Below are 15,779 nucleotides of genomic sequence, written 5' to 3' on the forward strand. Positions count from 1 at the left end.
TTTGCATCCTTACAGACATATACAGTTGTTTTAAATTGCAAATAAAGAAAAATTGCATCTGCTATTCTTACACGGCGGTCACTTTTTTAAAGAATATTCTTGAATTTATATGATTGGAATTAAAAAGAAGATAAAAAAATGAAAAAACAATTTTTATTGCTTTATTTTTATTTCACTTTTTAAAGTAGGAAAAAAGCTAATCCATATGAAGTCTTGCAGAAAATGTAATATGGTGAGAAGAAAAAGTAATGAAGACACCATAGCATAATGGTTGGCATGTGTGATATCTCTCTACACTGCATCAGTATGAGGACAGCAAGGTATGGACTTTTTAATTAGACTCACTCCTAAATCTTGCAGTATACTAAATTGAAAGAAATGTGACATCACTGATAATATAATTATCATCCACTTCTTCATGGGTGGGTGTGAAAGGTTTCAATTAATATTTTTTATTTTTTTTAAATGTAAAGTGATAAAAATGGACCATTTCACTAAATTGGTACTTTTCGCAAAAAGGACATATCATCTGTGAAAAGAATGCAGTACATTTTTACTAACATTATCATTCAATATTTCTATTTCACAAACGAATTTATTTTGTATAGTAACACATTTTATATTGCATTTAATATATCTTTCTTAATATAAATTTTTAAAAATGAACCCTTCTCATTTAACGGGTTCTTTACAATATAAGGACTTAGTCTGCAAAATGGACACAATACATATTTACTAACAATTTGGATCAGCATCCATGAAAATTTTGATTTTCCTGCCTGGAAAGTTTTGAATTCAGTTAATATATATTTGGTCGAAAACATGGCCTACTCCACCAGCCAATTTGCTTTTCCAATCCAAAATAGAGTCACCTGACTGATGAACTGCTGATGATAAGCTTTCTATAACAATAATGACAAGTCAACATGAACTAATCTATAGGACTCACGGTACTAATTCCACTCCAATGGTAAACATATGGAAACACTATCATATTCAAAATTCAATAACTTAAAATTTATGGGTGCTGATAATGACACCTATAATTTTTCGTGCACATCTAACCGTGGTGCAAGCTTATGTGTGGAGAACACCATATGACCCGCGGCAATTTGTTTACATACATGTGCATGAAACACGTGTTATTGATTCTGCACCAAATGAATCAGGTGCTACTTTCAGTATTGAGTATTCCTGAGTCAAGCCTGTAAAAATGCTAAAATTGCATCAGTAGAAATTTGTCAATATTTTTTTTACATTACATATAGGATAAGCTCTCAAAAGATATTTTTCCTAAAATTTTAATTTTCATTATTAACCAATTATGGACCACCAAACCTGTAAATACTCTATTATTTCTTCACCCATTTCTAGACTGGTTCACAGTTCTTCCGTATAATTAGTACCGTGTGTCCTATAACCAGATTTAATTTTTTGGGAAAAAGTTGTATTTACTCCTTGATATTAGAGCATAATTATAAGAAAGAATTGGCCATGCTTGTGCATGGATAATAGTGCAATAGCATTTTATGTGATACCAATATCTATAGTTAAATTGCATCCACATCACATGTTTCTGAGTTGTATTGTACTTATTAATTTCTTATTCTTGTTATTAAAATAATTGTTTTCTGCCTTTGTATCTTCATGTTATCTTTCTATGGCATGCATGCTACACAAAAGAAACACAAGCATGCTGACATCAGCAAGTATGACATCACAGGGTATCAAATTACATGACGCATTGTATTTTCATCTCTCACTGGCTATAAGACAAGTTTTAAATGTTTTAAATTTCAAAATTGCATTTCTTTTCTTGCTGTCTCTCACAGAAATAACATACAGTGCATCCCTATTCACATCAATCAAACAAAACAAATAAGTGTGCCACATGACAGGTCAAAATGATAAGAGGCCATTGCCCTTTTGTGACTAAAACAAATACACACACCCATGAAGCATCAAGAGATGCTGATATTCCAAACTTATTTAAACTATCATCACATGTGATTCATGACCCCCAAATGTTAATAAAAAGGTATAAAAGCCAAGGAAGAGTTCCATAAGCTGTATTATACTGAATAATTAAATAACATAGTGCTACTTTTTAGTATAAAACTATGGGGAAGGGTGAATAAGCAAAGAATAGACAGAGTAATTTCTTCAAGCCTGGTAATGTTCCCCACAACAAAGGGGGCGGGGGGGAATGTGTATCAACCCAAATAACACATCAACATGAGGTATGTTACATAAGGACATCAAGAGACAAATTTGAAAAAGCTATCCAAAGTTCCTATAATGCTGACACTGATGTTGGAGACAGAAAGTGTATGCACAAACTGTTATGACTCAAGCTATTAAGTATGCTGGAGGTGGAGAAATGTGTGAAAAACTTTGCTATGCCAAGACAAGTTCATGTCTCTATGCAATATGCAGACACGGATAAAAATTGTCACTGAATACACTACTTGTTAAATTTAAGTAATAGAATTGAATTGCATATTGAAGTTGTCTAATACATAAACATATACCTACATTTACCCAAAGCTCATAAAAAGTTAAGAAAAAGTCTAAAAATCATTACTGTGGCTGCTTTCCACTATAAGCAGTGCTAAATTACTTACTTTTTAATATAAAGCTGAAAAAATGCATACATTATTGAACAAAAGAGAAACAAAGCAAACATTGCAATCACTCAATTACAGTCAAAGGGGAGGTAATACACCTTGATTTGGCAAACCAAATAGCAAGCTCTAATTTACAGCTAAATGATTCCTTACTATTACTTGATGGTAAGAACAGAGCAATGTAGGTTTTATAAATAGTTTTTGTTTCAAATATGAAACCATATTTCTGACATGAAGCTTGTTTTCATTTATTCACAACAACATATATGGTGAACAAAACACATATCGCTTAGTGCACGCAGTAATCAAATGCTGAGATTTGGAATAATGTGTTCTGAGACCACAAGTTGCAACACCCTGAGTATGAAGGTTTTCTATCATGGGACTTGGTACATGAAGAAAAAAGAGATCTGGTTTGGTGGGAGAGAGCAGTATGTTCACCATGCAGTTATACATCAAGAATGTTTCAAATGTATGAAGAGAGGTTGGGGAAGAAAAACTGCCTGTGTAAAGAATGCAATACAGATAGGACTTTTGCAGAGTTATATTGGGAATGAAGGGTTGAAACCTATTATTTTAAGTGAAAATATCCCTCCCTGCTCCCTCAACAAAAGGAATGCAGAAAAGTTCCAATACTGTTTGCTCAAAAATGTAATGTACCAATATGAGAAACATGCTGAACATAGAATAGGTGTCAAGGAGTTCTAATTCTAGGTAAGAAATAAGACCGGTATAATTGATATTCAATGTGACTCGACATATAATAATTCAATTTACAGGTTGAGGCAATGCAGCACGTGCAGTTTTGTGCACAGTCCTTATTTTTACAATGTTCTCTGCTTTGATCTGCTGAGTGTGTCTCTAAAGTTAAATGATCAGTACTGATACATAAGTGATTGTGACATAAGTGGCTTACATATAAAATCTCCCCCACCCCCACCCCCTTTTGGGGAATTGTTGCATGTGTTAAATGGTATTTAACCATCTAGGCCAATCTATGGCTACCATCGTATGAAATTCTGCCATCAGGCCATACTATACTCTTTTCCCTATGGCCTGAGCTATCTACTTCCACTCTCCAGTGTATAAAACCATCCCCATCTGTCTTTTGTATAGAATTTTTCTCCAAAATCACATTCAAACCATGATAAAAAGACTCCATTATGATTGTCATATGTAAAAACCACCAAATTGATACCCTGTATGCACGTGGTAACCATGGAAACAACAAACTCCTATTATGGTATAGGTCGCATATAGGACTCACGGTACTAATTCCACTCCAATGGTAAACATATGGAAACACTATCATATTCAAAATTCAATAACTTAAAATTTATGGGTGCTGATAATGACACCTATAATTTTTCGTGCACATCTAACCGTGGTGCAAGCTTATGTGTGGAGAACACCATATGACCCGCGGCAATTTGTTTACATACATGTGCATGAAACACGTGTTATTGATTCTGCACCAAATGAATCAGGTGCTACTTTCAGTATTGAGTACTCCTGAGTCAAGCCTGTAAAAATGCTAAAATTGCATCAGTAGAAATTTGTCAATATTTTTTTTACATTACATATAGGATAAGCTCTCAAAAGATATTTTTCCTAAAATTTTAATTTTCATTATTAACCAATTATGGACCACCAAACCTGTAAATACTCTATTATTTCTTCACCCATTTCTAGACTGGTTCACAGTTCTTCCGTATAATTAGTACCGTGTGTCCTATAATATTGTTATAAATATGGTTGAAGCAAAAAACATAAAAATAGTACTCACTAACATACACATATATACATCCTCCTATAGAAATATTCTTTGGTTGCTTTAAAATTAGTGACTACGTAATATATTAGTCACCAGAAACATCTTCAAGTTTTATATTCAAGAATTAGTTTGCTGCTGATACTAAGTCTTTATATAATTATGAAACACAATTATTCCAATTTAAAACAATTAATTTGAGAATTAATAAGAATCTTTCTCACCATAATAATTCATATCTATGAATTCATTAATTCACTGACCAGGTCATCATTATTTCCAGCACCTCCCCAAAGATTTACTGTTCTGTTCCACAGCATATGAATCATTTTAAATTAATAAAACTTGAAGATGTTTCAGGCAACAAATACAGCATGCAGTAACTAATTCAAGCACAACCAAAGAATGTTTATGTTGGAGTGTATTACTTCAACTGTAAATATAACATTTTTACAACCTAGTTATTATCTTTATAGAAAGCTTATCATCAGCAGATCATCAGCTGAGTGTCACCACTTTTGACAAAATATACTATAAGACTGACTGAATAAAAACTTACCAGACAGGAAAATCAAAATTTTCAAGGAAAAGAGAATTAAAACCTTTCTCAGATTACTGAAGGACAATGATCTCATAAAAGAAATTCCAGGAAGATACCATTGGGTTTTTCAGCATTTCAGAGCAGAGACTATCATAAGGAACACATACAATTACACATCCCACATACAAAATTATCCAAAAAATTTGATAAAAGGAAGAAAATTATGGCAAATTCATATTTCAAGTTATGATGACGTACTTAGATATGTATGTATGAATGTATGTATGCATTAATAATAATCATTAGGGATATGGTGATGAAGAGAATACCAACTGTATTATATGTTGGGATGTTACTTTTTACAATCTCACTAACAAAATAATCAATAACAAGTTTAATGCTTTATTAGAAATATGCAGAGAATGCAATGAAATTAAGTGTAAATGCACAACACCAATCCACTATTTTAAATGTCAAAATTCACACTCTAAAGTAAACACAAAAGTGTAACAATACAGGTTTTAAGTTTTGTTGCACAAATATCCAACTGTGCATATTCTGAGAAACACATCTGATTTTTGTAAAAAGCATAACTCATTAACATGTAGACAACTATGCGATACTGTTAGTTACTTCTCTCTGAGTCTCCTCAAGTGTCTAATATGTCAATGTCTTCTTGTAGATATGTAATGCAATCTCATCTGATGTATCCAACTCTACTACATGTGGTCGTGGTACAACAGATGAATCTTGTATGTTGTGTTTTTCATGTGTTTATGTAAATAATCAAGGTGATGACAAGAATTATGTCAAGTCAAAGTTCAAACAATACATTGCTTAGTTCCATATCTGAAAATTAGTCCTTGGATTAAACTGCCCCATGCTTGGCCTCCTCAAAAAGGGTCTGCAGTAGTCAACATAAATATCAACCACATCTCTAAACTGAATGAGATTAGATTAATGTTACAGCAAACTAGATTAGTCAATATTCTGGCTCTATGTGAAACTTTATGAGTATTATTAAATCCTCTGGTTTGAATGGTACTGGTCTATGAATTCTTAAAACTGCTTCATCGGTAATAACAGTCATGAACGCATATCATAAATTTAAGTATAATGAGTGGCAATCTTGCAGACCCATTGAAATGAGCAAAGGTATCTTTAAGAAAGGAGAATCCTGTGAATTAAAGACCAATATCCATTCTACTTATATTATCTGAAAAGCAAATACTATGCAGGTCAATGAATTTTTTAAACTTACTCTCTATCTCATAAAGCACAATCAGGATTTAGAAAGCACCACTCATGCCAAACAGAACTTATGAAATTAACAGATCTTTGACTTCAAGAAAAGGATAAAGGTTCTAACTTCTATGACTGGGATTGTTTTCCTAGACTTCAAGAAATCCTTTGATCATGTTGATCGTGAAATTCTGATACAAACGCTAAACTGATACAGGTTTGACAATGCTTCTTTAAACTGGTTTAGGTCATACCTAAACCAATGGTCTCAACAAGAAAGCATTGGTGATATTAGCTCACAAACTTGCTCTATTCATTGATGGGTCCCTAAAGGCACTGTTTTAGGTCCTTTCTTTTTTCTTTATCTAAGTACATAATCTATTTTTAAAAAAAGAATCGACAAATACAGATTTATTTGCAGAAGATGCAGCCTTGTATACATCTTGTTCTGATATTAAAGTTATCAGAATAGTTTTGAATCAGACCTTATGAGTTCAAAAAAGGATGTTAATTAATTAGGGTAAGACAAAATGTGTCATGTTAGATACATCAAAAAAGCTACAAAGTTAGGGAACCCTGAACTATCTCTTACAATAAATAATCATCAGTTAGAAAATGTCAAACATCAAATGTTTTTAGGTGTGTCTGTAGATAACTTACAATGGCATGACCATATTGATAAACTTTGTAAAACACTCATCTAAAATTGCCCATCTCAGCAGAATCAAGAAATATTTACCTATAGAAACTTGTGATCTACAATACAATTCATATATTCTTCCAACAATGGATTACTGTTCAAATGCATGTGGAAACTGTGCCAAGATCACCTTGACAGGATTTATAAGCTTCACAAACGGGCAGCACACCGTATTTTAGATAGCTATTGATCATCCATCAAAACATTGTTTTACAGAACTACAATAGTTCACAATATATGAAAGGATAGATTTTCACAGGGAGTTCTTGTATATAAATGTCTACATGGAACTGCACCAGATTATCTTCAGGATTCATTCATGCCTTTTTCATCACATTATCAGTTCATGCACCAAAACTAAGAAGAGTGCAATTTAAAAAAAGATTCAAATACTCTGGCACTATATGTTAAATCTGCTGAAACTATTACAATATTTAAGAAGAGATAGCATGAGTATGTACATGATTCAAATAGATAATGCAATTTCGTATATTAAAACTGAACACAATAAAATGAAAAGTAATTTCTGTTAACTGTTATATAATGCACATTATTATACTCTTCTTTCTAAAGATGGTCTCAGTGGAGATTAGTCCCTGATTAAACAAATCACCCTCTGTAAATAATGTATGTATGTATGTATGTATGTATGTATGTATGTATGTATGTATGTGTCCATGCATGTATTTATGTATGTGCCTGCATGCATTAATGGACCACTCAGTTGGCCTAATTGGTTAGAGCATCTGCCTCAGATGTGGAAAGTGACAGGTTCAAACCCCAGCCAAGTAATACCAAAGACTTTAAAGAACTAATTAAAAAAAAACTAGCAGCTGCCTTGCTGGGTGCTCAGCTTTAAGAGGCTAGTGTTAGGATTGGTCAGCCTGGTGTCAGGATAATGTGACACAGTGGAACATGATGCTGCATGTCTGCAGCATGATGCCCCAGTGCATCACTATAAACTGCCACACTGCAGACACTGTAGCAAAAATGGCTGAAAAACTGCTAAAGCTACATAAAAATCCAAATCACACACACATGCATGTATTTATGTCTGTATGTATCAACTATGATAACTGAGATATTTATGTTTGTGTGTCTGTATTCATTGTATTGATGCATACATTTGTAAACAATATTTGATAATGTTCAGACCAAAAATGATCTAGTAAGAAGTTGTGTTAAGTACTAACATGTATTAAGTATGCATGTATGTATGTATGTCTGATATTCAATAATACCATTGTAGATATTATTAAATATCACTGAAAATATAAATAGTATTAGGATTATTTATTATTATCATTATTTAGCATAATTTGTTCCATCATTACACTATATCTTTTTTTATACATTTATTTATCATTCTATCTTGAATTTCCTCCATGATATCTCTATCTCTCTGTCAAAATTCTGCCATGACAGTTGGACCTAACTGCAGCTGGATACATCAAACTGCTAAATATGAGACTGATTTACACATGTACAAGAATACACTGACATATCAAACACCTGAGGAGCCTCACAGGAAGAAGTAACTTTAACAGTATCACAGTTGTTTACATCTTCAAAAGTTGTGCTTTGTACACAAATCAGATAGTGTGTCATCAGCATATGCACAGATGGATATTTGTGCAACAAACTAAGTACCTGTATTGCTACACTCTATGTTTACTTTAGAGTGTGAATTTTAACAATTAAAATAGTGAATTGGTGTTGTGTACTTACACTTAGTTTCAGTACATTCTGTGCATATTTCTAATAAAACTTTAAACTGGTTATTGATTATTTTGTTAGTGAGATTGTAAAAAGTAACATCCCTACATACAGTACAAATGGCATTCTCTTCATCACCATACCCATAAAGATTATTATTAGTAGTACATACATATGCATCTAGTAAGTACATCACATCATAAACTCACATACAAATTTACGATAATTTTCTTCCTTTCGTCAAATTTTGGGAATAATTATTTCTTATCTGGGATATGTAAAAGTCTTTCTTAAGACATGCTCTGCTCTGAAATGCTGAAAAACCCAATGGTATCTCCTAGCATTTCTCTTTAGTGATCATCGTTGGACAAAAATATTAAGATCGTGACTGAATTCAAAACTTTTCCAGGCAAGAAAATCAACATTTTCAAGGAAAAGAAATGTTGAAACATTTCTCAGATTATTGAAGGATGATGAGCTCTTAAGAGAAATCCCATGGAAGTACCACACTGATTTCAGCAGTTCAGCGCAGAAGCTATCATAAGGAATATGACATTTACATATCCCACAAAAAAATAAATTATCCAAAGGATTTGATGAAAGGAAGATAATTAAAGCAAATTCATGTCAATGTATGATGTGATGTACTAATAGGCATAGGTATGTATGTGCCTGCATGGAACTGCACCAGAATATTCTCCTGCACTGAAGCATACCTTTGTAAGCAGTTATTTGATAATGTTCAGACTAAAAATGATCTAGATAGAAGTATTAATATGTATATATTAATTATGCATGTATGAACATATGCATGTAAGTATGTTTTTCATTCAATAATACCATAGCAGATATTATTAATTATCACTGAAAATATTGCTATTAATAACAATAGTACATTAGTATTATTTATCTTTTGTTATTATTATCATCATCATCCCACACTTTTCTAAAGATAAATTTCCAGGATTTTTCCAGGATGAAATTACATTTTTCAAGGTTCGAACATTACCATTACTGAATGGAATTAAAGAACATTTTAGATTATAAAACATGCATTTTCTATATTTAAAGACATTTTTCTTTCACGACACTCCATAAACATCATGCTGCTAAGTGGGAACAACATCATAATGAACATAAATTATGTATTGTTTCATTTCAAACCTTTAATTCTAAAGAATTCTATAGCAATTTTATATGCATCTTATAGAAAGCAGCATTTCCTATTACAGCATATATATAAAAAAATAAAAGCAAATAATTAGAATTTTGTCATGTAACGAAAAAAGTTAACCCTGAATTTATCTGTGCCAATAAAATCCCAAACAAGATTTTTAAAAGAGCCTAATCTCCATAAGATGATCTGGTTAAAAATCCATCATTTAAAAAGCATGTTCAAAAGGGTTGCTTTAAACTTTGACAAAAGACCTTCAAAATTATATACTGTTGTATAAACAAGGACTGAATTTTCTGTAAAATCATATTTGGACATTTAGGTTGCAGTGTGGGATCAGCAATTTAAAAAAAGGTCATTAATAGATATATACTTAGGTGTTCTGTTCTAAAAGGGATTAGTACTAGAAAAGTGCTCTGAATGATTTAATGCAGTATGGAATATGGCCCAACAGTACTGGTCTCTGCTAACAGTAATGTCAGAAATATATTTTTTAAAAAGTGGAGACCTACTTGTTGGTCTTAATTTCTTGTACGTGTAAAAGGCTTGCCTTCACTTAACTAAATTTATTGATAAACACTATTTTTCAGTTATTTTATAAGCCTGAAAATTGGAATACTTGGAAATGTCTTTCCATCTTACCCCCAGTCATGCAATTTTAAAGATTTAATTTACCTAAACTGATCATATCATAACCAAATTCAAGCCAAGAAGAAATATTAAATGCTGTGTAAAATGAGTTAATATACAGATTAATTTCATGAAATAGAAATATTTACTGAAAGTGTTAGTAAAAATGTACTTAGTGCTTTTCACAAACGGGAAGTCCTTTTCGCGAAAAGAACCTATTTTTAATACACTTAAAAAATATATAGTCAATGCTATGTGAAATGGGTTACTAAATAAAATAATTTCATTTTTTAAATAGAAATATTGATTGAAACTGTTAGTCAAATCATGCTCGGTCTATTTCGCTGACGGTAAGTCCTTCTCGCACTTTATACTCACCGCTGCTTCACAATGAGTACAATCCCCCACCCACCTGTACTGCAATGTTCATTTTCAAAAGCCCTAAATTTTAATTTTAAATATATTCTGGCGACACAAACGATGCGTGTTGTTTAAGCCTTCAGAGTGTTTAAGACTAAGATTCACATTAACTGATAGTTTTTATCAGTCATAATGAAAAAGCATATACCAAAACATGACGTAATCACGCGGCTTAGTGGCTTAATCTAGACGCTTTTTATTTACCTGGTCATTATACTTCAAGAAGCCACAAAGTCGCACCAGAATTTTTCTCTCATTGTGTAATCTTGCTTTCAAGGCCACGTTTAACTGGAGACCCTCACTAGTTTTGTAAATTTGTAACAGTTTTGTATGTAGTCTGCTTTTAATTCGCCCAACGGCCGCCATAGCCGGTGTTGAAGTAAAGCTGTCAAGGACATATAAGGTCAGAAATCTCTAGGCTTAAGTTTCGTACAAATATATTGGCTTAAATGCTCATTAGGTAACTTGTATGTAGCTTGTTTCACTGTGTTATTACAAACAAGAAAGGCACAATTCAAATCCAGTGAAACACTTTTCTCTTGTTTTACGCTTTATAATTAGATACAACTTTGAAGCTCTGTGCAAAGAATGAACCAACAAGAAAGTATGCTAATGTTGCCTGTTTCGCCTGTATATCGTACATAATCATTAAACCACTTTAGCAAGAAAAGTAGGTTATTACAAACTTAATTAACTCTCTTAATTTATTTGTGTTAACATAAGTTATATATATTTTTCCATTAATACAATTACATGACCACACACAAAAGTTTCTAAAAACTAAGCTTCAAAAGATATAATGGATATCATGCTTGGCCGAGGCAATTATGATTACCGTAGATATCAAACTACAATATGGGCGAAGGCATTGTAACTTTAACTTTGTAACACAGTGAGTAACGCACGATCCCATTATCCAACAAATGATTTGTTTTATCTATTGTTCTAACTATTGCGGATTAAAACTGTCTTGCTACTTAGAAGATAATAATTGAATCTATGATGGATTTTGCCCCCAGACAAGAAAATTCCAGTCAAGGGGTTATGTTATTTTTTTCTCCCCACGAGGCTCTGCGCATCCAAGCCGAAATTCTTTGCAAGTATATAAGTATATTAATCAATTTACGGCTGTGCATCTATCTTTTATTATCGTTACTTTGCCATTTTCTGAAAAATCTTATCCGAATCCTAATTTAAGTGTTCTTATTCAAGGTGTGTGTGTGTGTGTGTGTGATTTGGATTTTCACGTAGCTTTAACAATTTTTCAGTCATTTTGCTACTATGTCTGCACTGTGACGGTTTATAGTGATGTCTGGCAATGGGGTAACATGCCACAGACATGTTGCATGATGTACCACCCAGTCACATTATCCTGTTATCAGGCCAACAAGTCCTAACACTAACCTCTTAATTCTGAGCGCCAAGCGAGGCAGCTGTTAGTACCATTTTTATAAGTATTTGGTATGACAAGGCCGAGGATCGAACTCACGACCTCCCGCATACGAGGCGGACGCTCTAACCACTTGGACACCGGAGCGGTATAAGTAGTGAATAGGGATACTATACGTACAATGGAAATTAGCATTACAGACCCCCCTGGGTCAATATACGTACAATGGAAATTTAACATGGCGAAAAATCGTGGGTCAATATACGTACAAGGGGAATTTAACATGGGAATAAATCGTGGGTCAATATACGTACAAGGGGAATTTAACATGGGGAATAGAGTTTGGGCTTGTTTAGGGACAAGGGGAATTGAATATGGGATTTTTTTTTTTTTAAATTTTTTTAAAAAAATGTGGTAGGCAATTGAAAAGTCATTCTCTTTTCGAGAAATATGGCTGGCCCTGAGAAGGGCCTTTGGGTTTATGTTAATGTATCCATTAACATAAAGGGCACCGCATTGGTCTTCTTCTTGTCCTTAGGCTGCGTCTTACTGTTGGCCCGTAAATCAGCACTCTTTTGAGGCATCCTTGTCTTTCTACGTAGATCCTACGTATCCACAGACTGGTGTTTGTCCTGTGGACAACGGTCCACTTGGATCGGACATACATGAGCATGTCCGTCCTAAACATCATGGAAGACACCAGCGTAGAAGATTGCACATCGGTCAACATCATAAAGCGACGAGAACAGGTGAATCAATGCAGTGAACTGCGCTTATTTATAGGTAGAGGAAGGATTGAAACGGATTGAGTTCATTCACCAATCCGAACACGCGTTACAAAATTCAGTCAGCCCGCATCCAATCCGAAGAGAGTAGTCTGTGACGTCACGTGGTCTATATAGATTCGCTAGCGCTTGTGTACAGTCAATCTATGCGACAGTGATTCAACATGACGGAAACTCAGAAAACGATCCATTGGGGTGCACCAGCAGGGGAGACCGCCCAAGGGAACCCGGACTTACTTTCAGAAGAGGTGAATTGGGATTTTGTGGATTTTCTCTCCTCGCAAGAATTTGTTCCGGAACCTTCGTTACCTTCTTCATTACCGCAAGTGGAGAATTTTAGACAGAGACAGAAAGAAGAATTGGAGAAATTTATACAACGACAAAAGGAAGCGGAACAAGCTTTTCTCCTACAGCAGCAGCAAGAAGAAGAGGTAAGAAAAAAACAACAGCAACAACAGCAAGAAGAAGTAGCAGCAAAGAAACAAGAGGGTGAAAATCAAACGGTCACGGTACTGTTGGACATTTTAGCTGAGTTAAGAAGTCTGAAACAAATGTATCAGACTTCTTTATTACGACCGAAGAGAATACGACCTTCCCGAGCTAAACACATTAACCCTGTGACTAAGCCTACCGTACCACCCTTAGTGATTTCAACCCAATCATCATCATCATCAACATTACGCAGTCCAGAAGTAGGCCTTGGCCGTGGCAAAGGCAAGGCAGTTAAAGTTTATTGCTTAAACTCACCCCTACACCAAAATAAAAAGGCTCTTTTCAGGGCCACCCACATTTCTCGAAAAGAAATACAATTTCAATTTGCCAATCACTCAAAAAAATAATAAACAGCCCATTTTCCCCGTATAGTACGTGTCTTTGTATGAGTGCGTGAGTGTAGCTTCTTATTTTAAAATCAAAACTCAAAGACACTTACCTTATATCATTAATTTATTCTTTTATCCATTGTTACAATCCAATTCACAATTCACAACAGAACACTTTAATTAAAAGTTCATTGACTTCTTCTTTCTCCTTATTTAGTCTCTCTGTTTTTTAAATTCTTCACCGTCACACCCTTTTCCTCTTCTTCCTCCTCACTTTCTTCCCTTCTTCTTTTCTTCTCCTGTTTCTTTTTCTTCACCTGTCTGCTTTCTTCCTCTGAAAAATCCCTCTCTTCTTCCGAAGAATCCCTCTCTTCCTCTGAAGAATTCCTTTTTTCTTCTGATTCCTCTTGTTTCTTTTTTGGGCAATCTGGAGACCAATGTCCTTTTTCTTTACAATAATAACAGGTATCTTGACTTTTGTCTTTTTTAGTCCCTGTTTTTGTTCTTTTTGACGGGCTGGACACTCTGAAGACCAATGCCCTTTCTTCTGACAGATATAGCAAGTATCTCGACTTTTATCTCTAAAGGAAGGAGAGTAGTCCGTAGGCTGGTCTGAAGAGAATTTTCTAATGACCCCTCGCAAAGCTCTGACGAAACGTTCGATTTGGTTAGTCTCTTCCATCGTTGTGCTCAGCTTGAGAGTGAAATGAATAGTGAAACAACAAGACACACACCCTTTTATATACGCTGGTCTGTCATGACTATAAATTAGTCTATGGTGTTTAAACTTGAGTCATTTGACGTTTTGCACTCAAGATGAAACGATCCTATTCATTCGAGAAGAAAGAAGAAGAAGAAAGTAAGAGGCAGAAACGTGATCTATCGCCTCGTACCAGGGCTGAAATCTTGGCACAAATTCATGCCAGTGATTTTGAAGAGGACATGAGTGAACCAGAATTTGAAACCTCTAAACCAAGTTCACCACCCTTAGTCAACCCTGAAAAATGCTATTCCATTCGAGAGACGGAAAAGCGCTCCTCTAGAAAATTTAGAACCACGGCTTACAAATACACGGTGAAGTTTAAAGATTTCAAGGCTGAAGTGCCGTTAGAGAAAGCAGAAGTGTTTATCACTGGGGTGTGGGATTCTCTGCTCACTGCACTCAAGCGACAATGTCAACCCAAAGAAGACGATCGCTTGAGACTTTCCATACAACACGACGGTTTGAAATCCCCTGTTTGGATCGAGTTTAGCACCCCTGCAGAATTGACCGCTTCCAAAGTCATGGACAAAATTCAACACGTGCAACAATCTAATGACCAGTTTGACATCACCGATGGAAAAGCCACATTGGACATTACCCACGTCTCTCCTCCTCAAGGGACCGGACGCAAAAAGATGTTATTGGTGAACGAGCTTCGCAGCATTAAGCGTAGCCTTGTCCAAATTCACAATCCTCATGACCAGATGTGTTTAGCCCGTGCCATCGTGGTGGGACGAACCTATGCCAACAAGAACGACACGACAGAATGGAAAAGAGCCTGGAAAACTATTCGACAATCGAACCGAGCCAAACAACGAAACGAAGCAGAACTCCTGTTGCAACAAGCTGGCCTGTCCAAAGACACACCCTGTGGCATTCCTAAGATGCAAAAATTGCAAGATGTCCTAGCTCCACGCTACACCTTGAAAGTGCACCCTCAAGAAATGAGCGGGCCTCTGTTGTTTCGAGGCCAAGATTTTAAGGACGGAAAATACATTCATGTTTATTATCACGATGACCATTTCGATACCATTACCACCATCACCGGATTCCTGGGATACGGTTATTATTGTGAGAAATGTGATTATGGTTATAACAATCGAGAGCAACACAAGCATTGTGGAATGAAATGTTCAGGATGTTTGGCCTCTCCACCCTGTCTGAGCGAAGAACCAGTGCCTTGTTCAACTTGTCTGCGC

The 15,779-nt window shown here is 34.7% G+C and overlaps 1 protein-coding gene across 2 annotated transcripts in view; it reads right to left on the minus strand.

Moving 5' to 3' along the window:
- LOC149791905 (all trans-polyprenyl-diphosphate synthase PDSS1-like) overlaps window positions 1–11,195 on the minus strand; it is a 254,393-nt gene extending 243,198 nt beyond the window's left edge. For both annotated transcript variants that reach the window (XM_089970420.1, XM_089970418.1), the window contains exon 1: window positions 11,026–11,195. In XM_089970420.1, the coding sequence (XP_089826546.1) occupies window positions 11,026–11,187 (162 nt within the window). In that variant the 5' untranslated portion in view covers window positions 11,188–11,195. The remainder of the gene's footprint in view (window positions 1–11,025) is intronic.
- Window positions 11,196–15,779: the final 4,584 nt, after the last annotated feature.

This window comes from Sinohyriopsis cumingii, chromosome 9 (genome assembly GCF_028554795.1).
Source record: "Sinohyriopsis cumingii isolate HCF-2022 chromosome 9, ASM2855479v2, whole genome shotgun sequence".
Classification (NCBI taxonomy): domain Eukaryota; kingdom Metazoa; phylum Mollusca; class Bivalvia; order Unionida; family Unionidae; genus Sinohyriopsis; species Sinohyriopsis cumingii.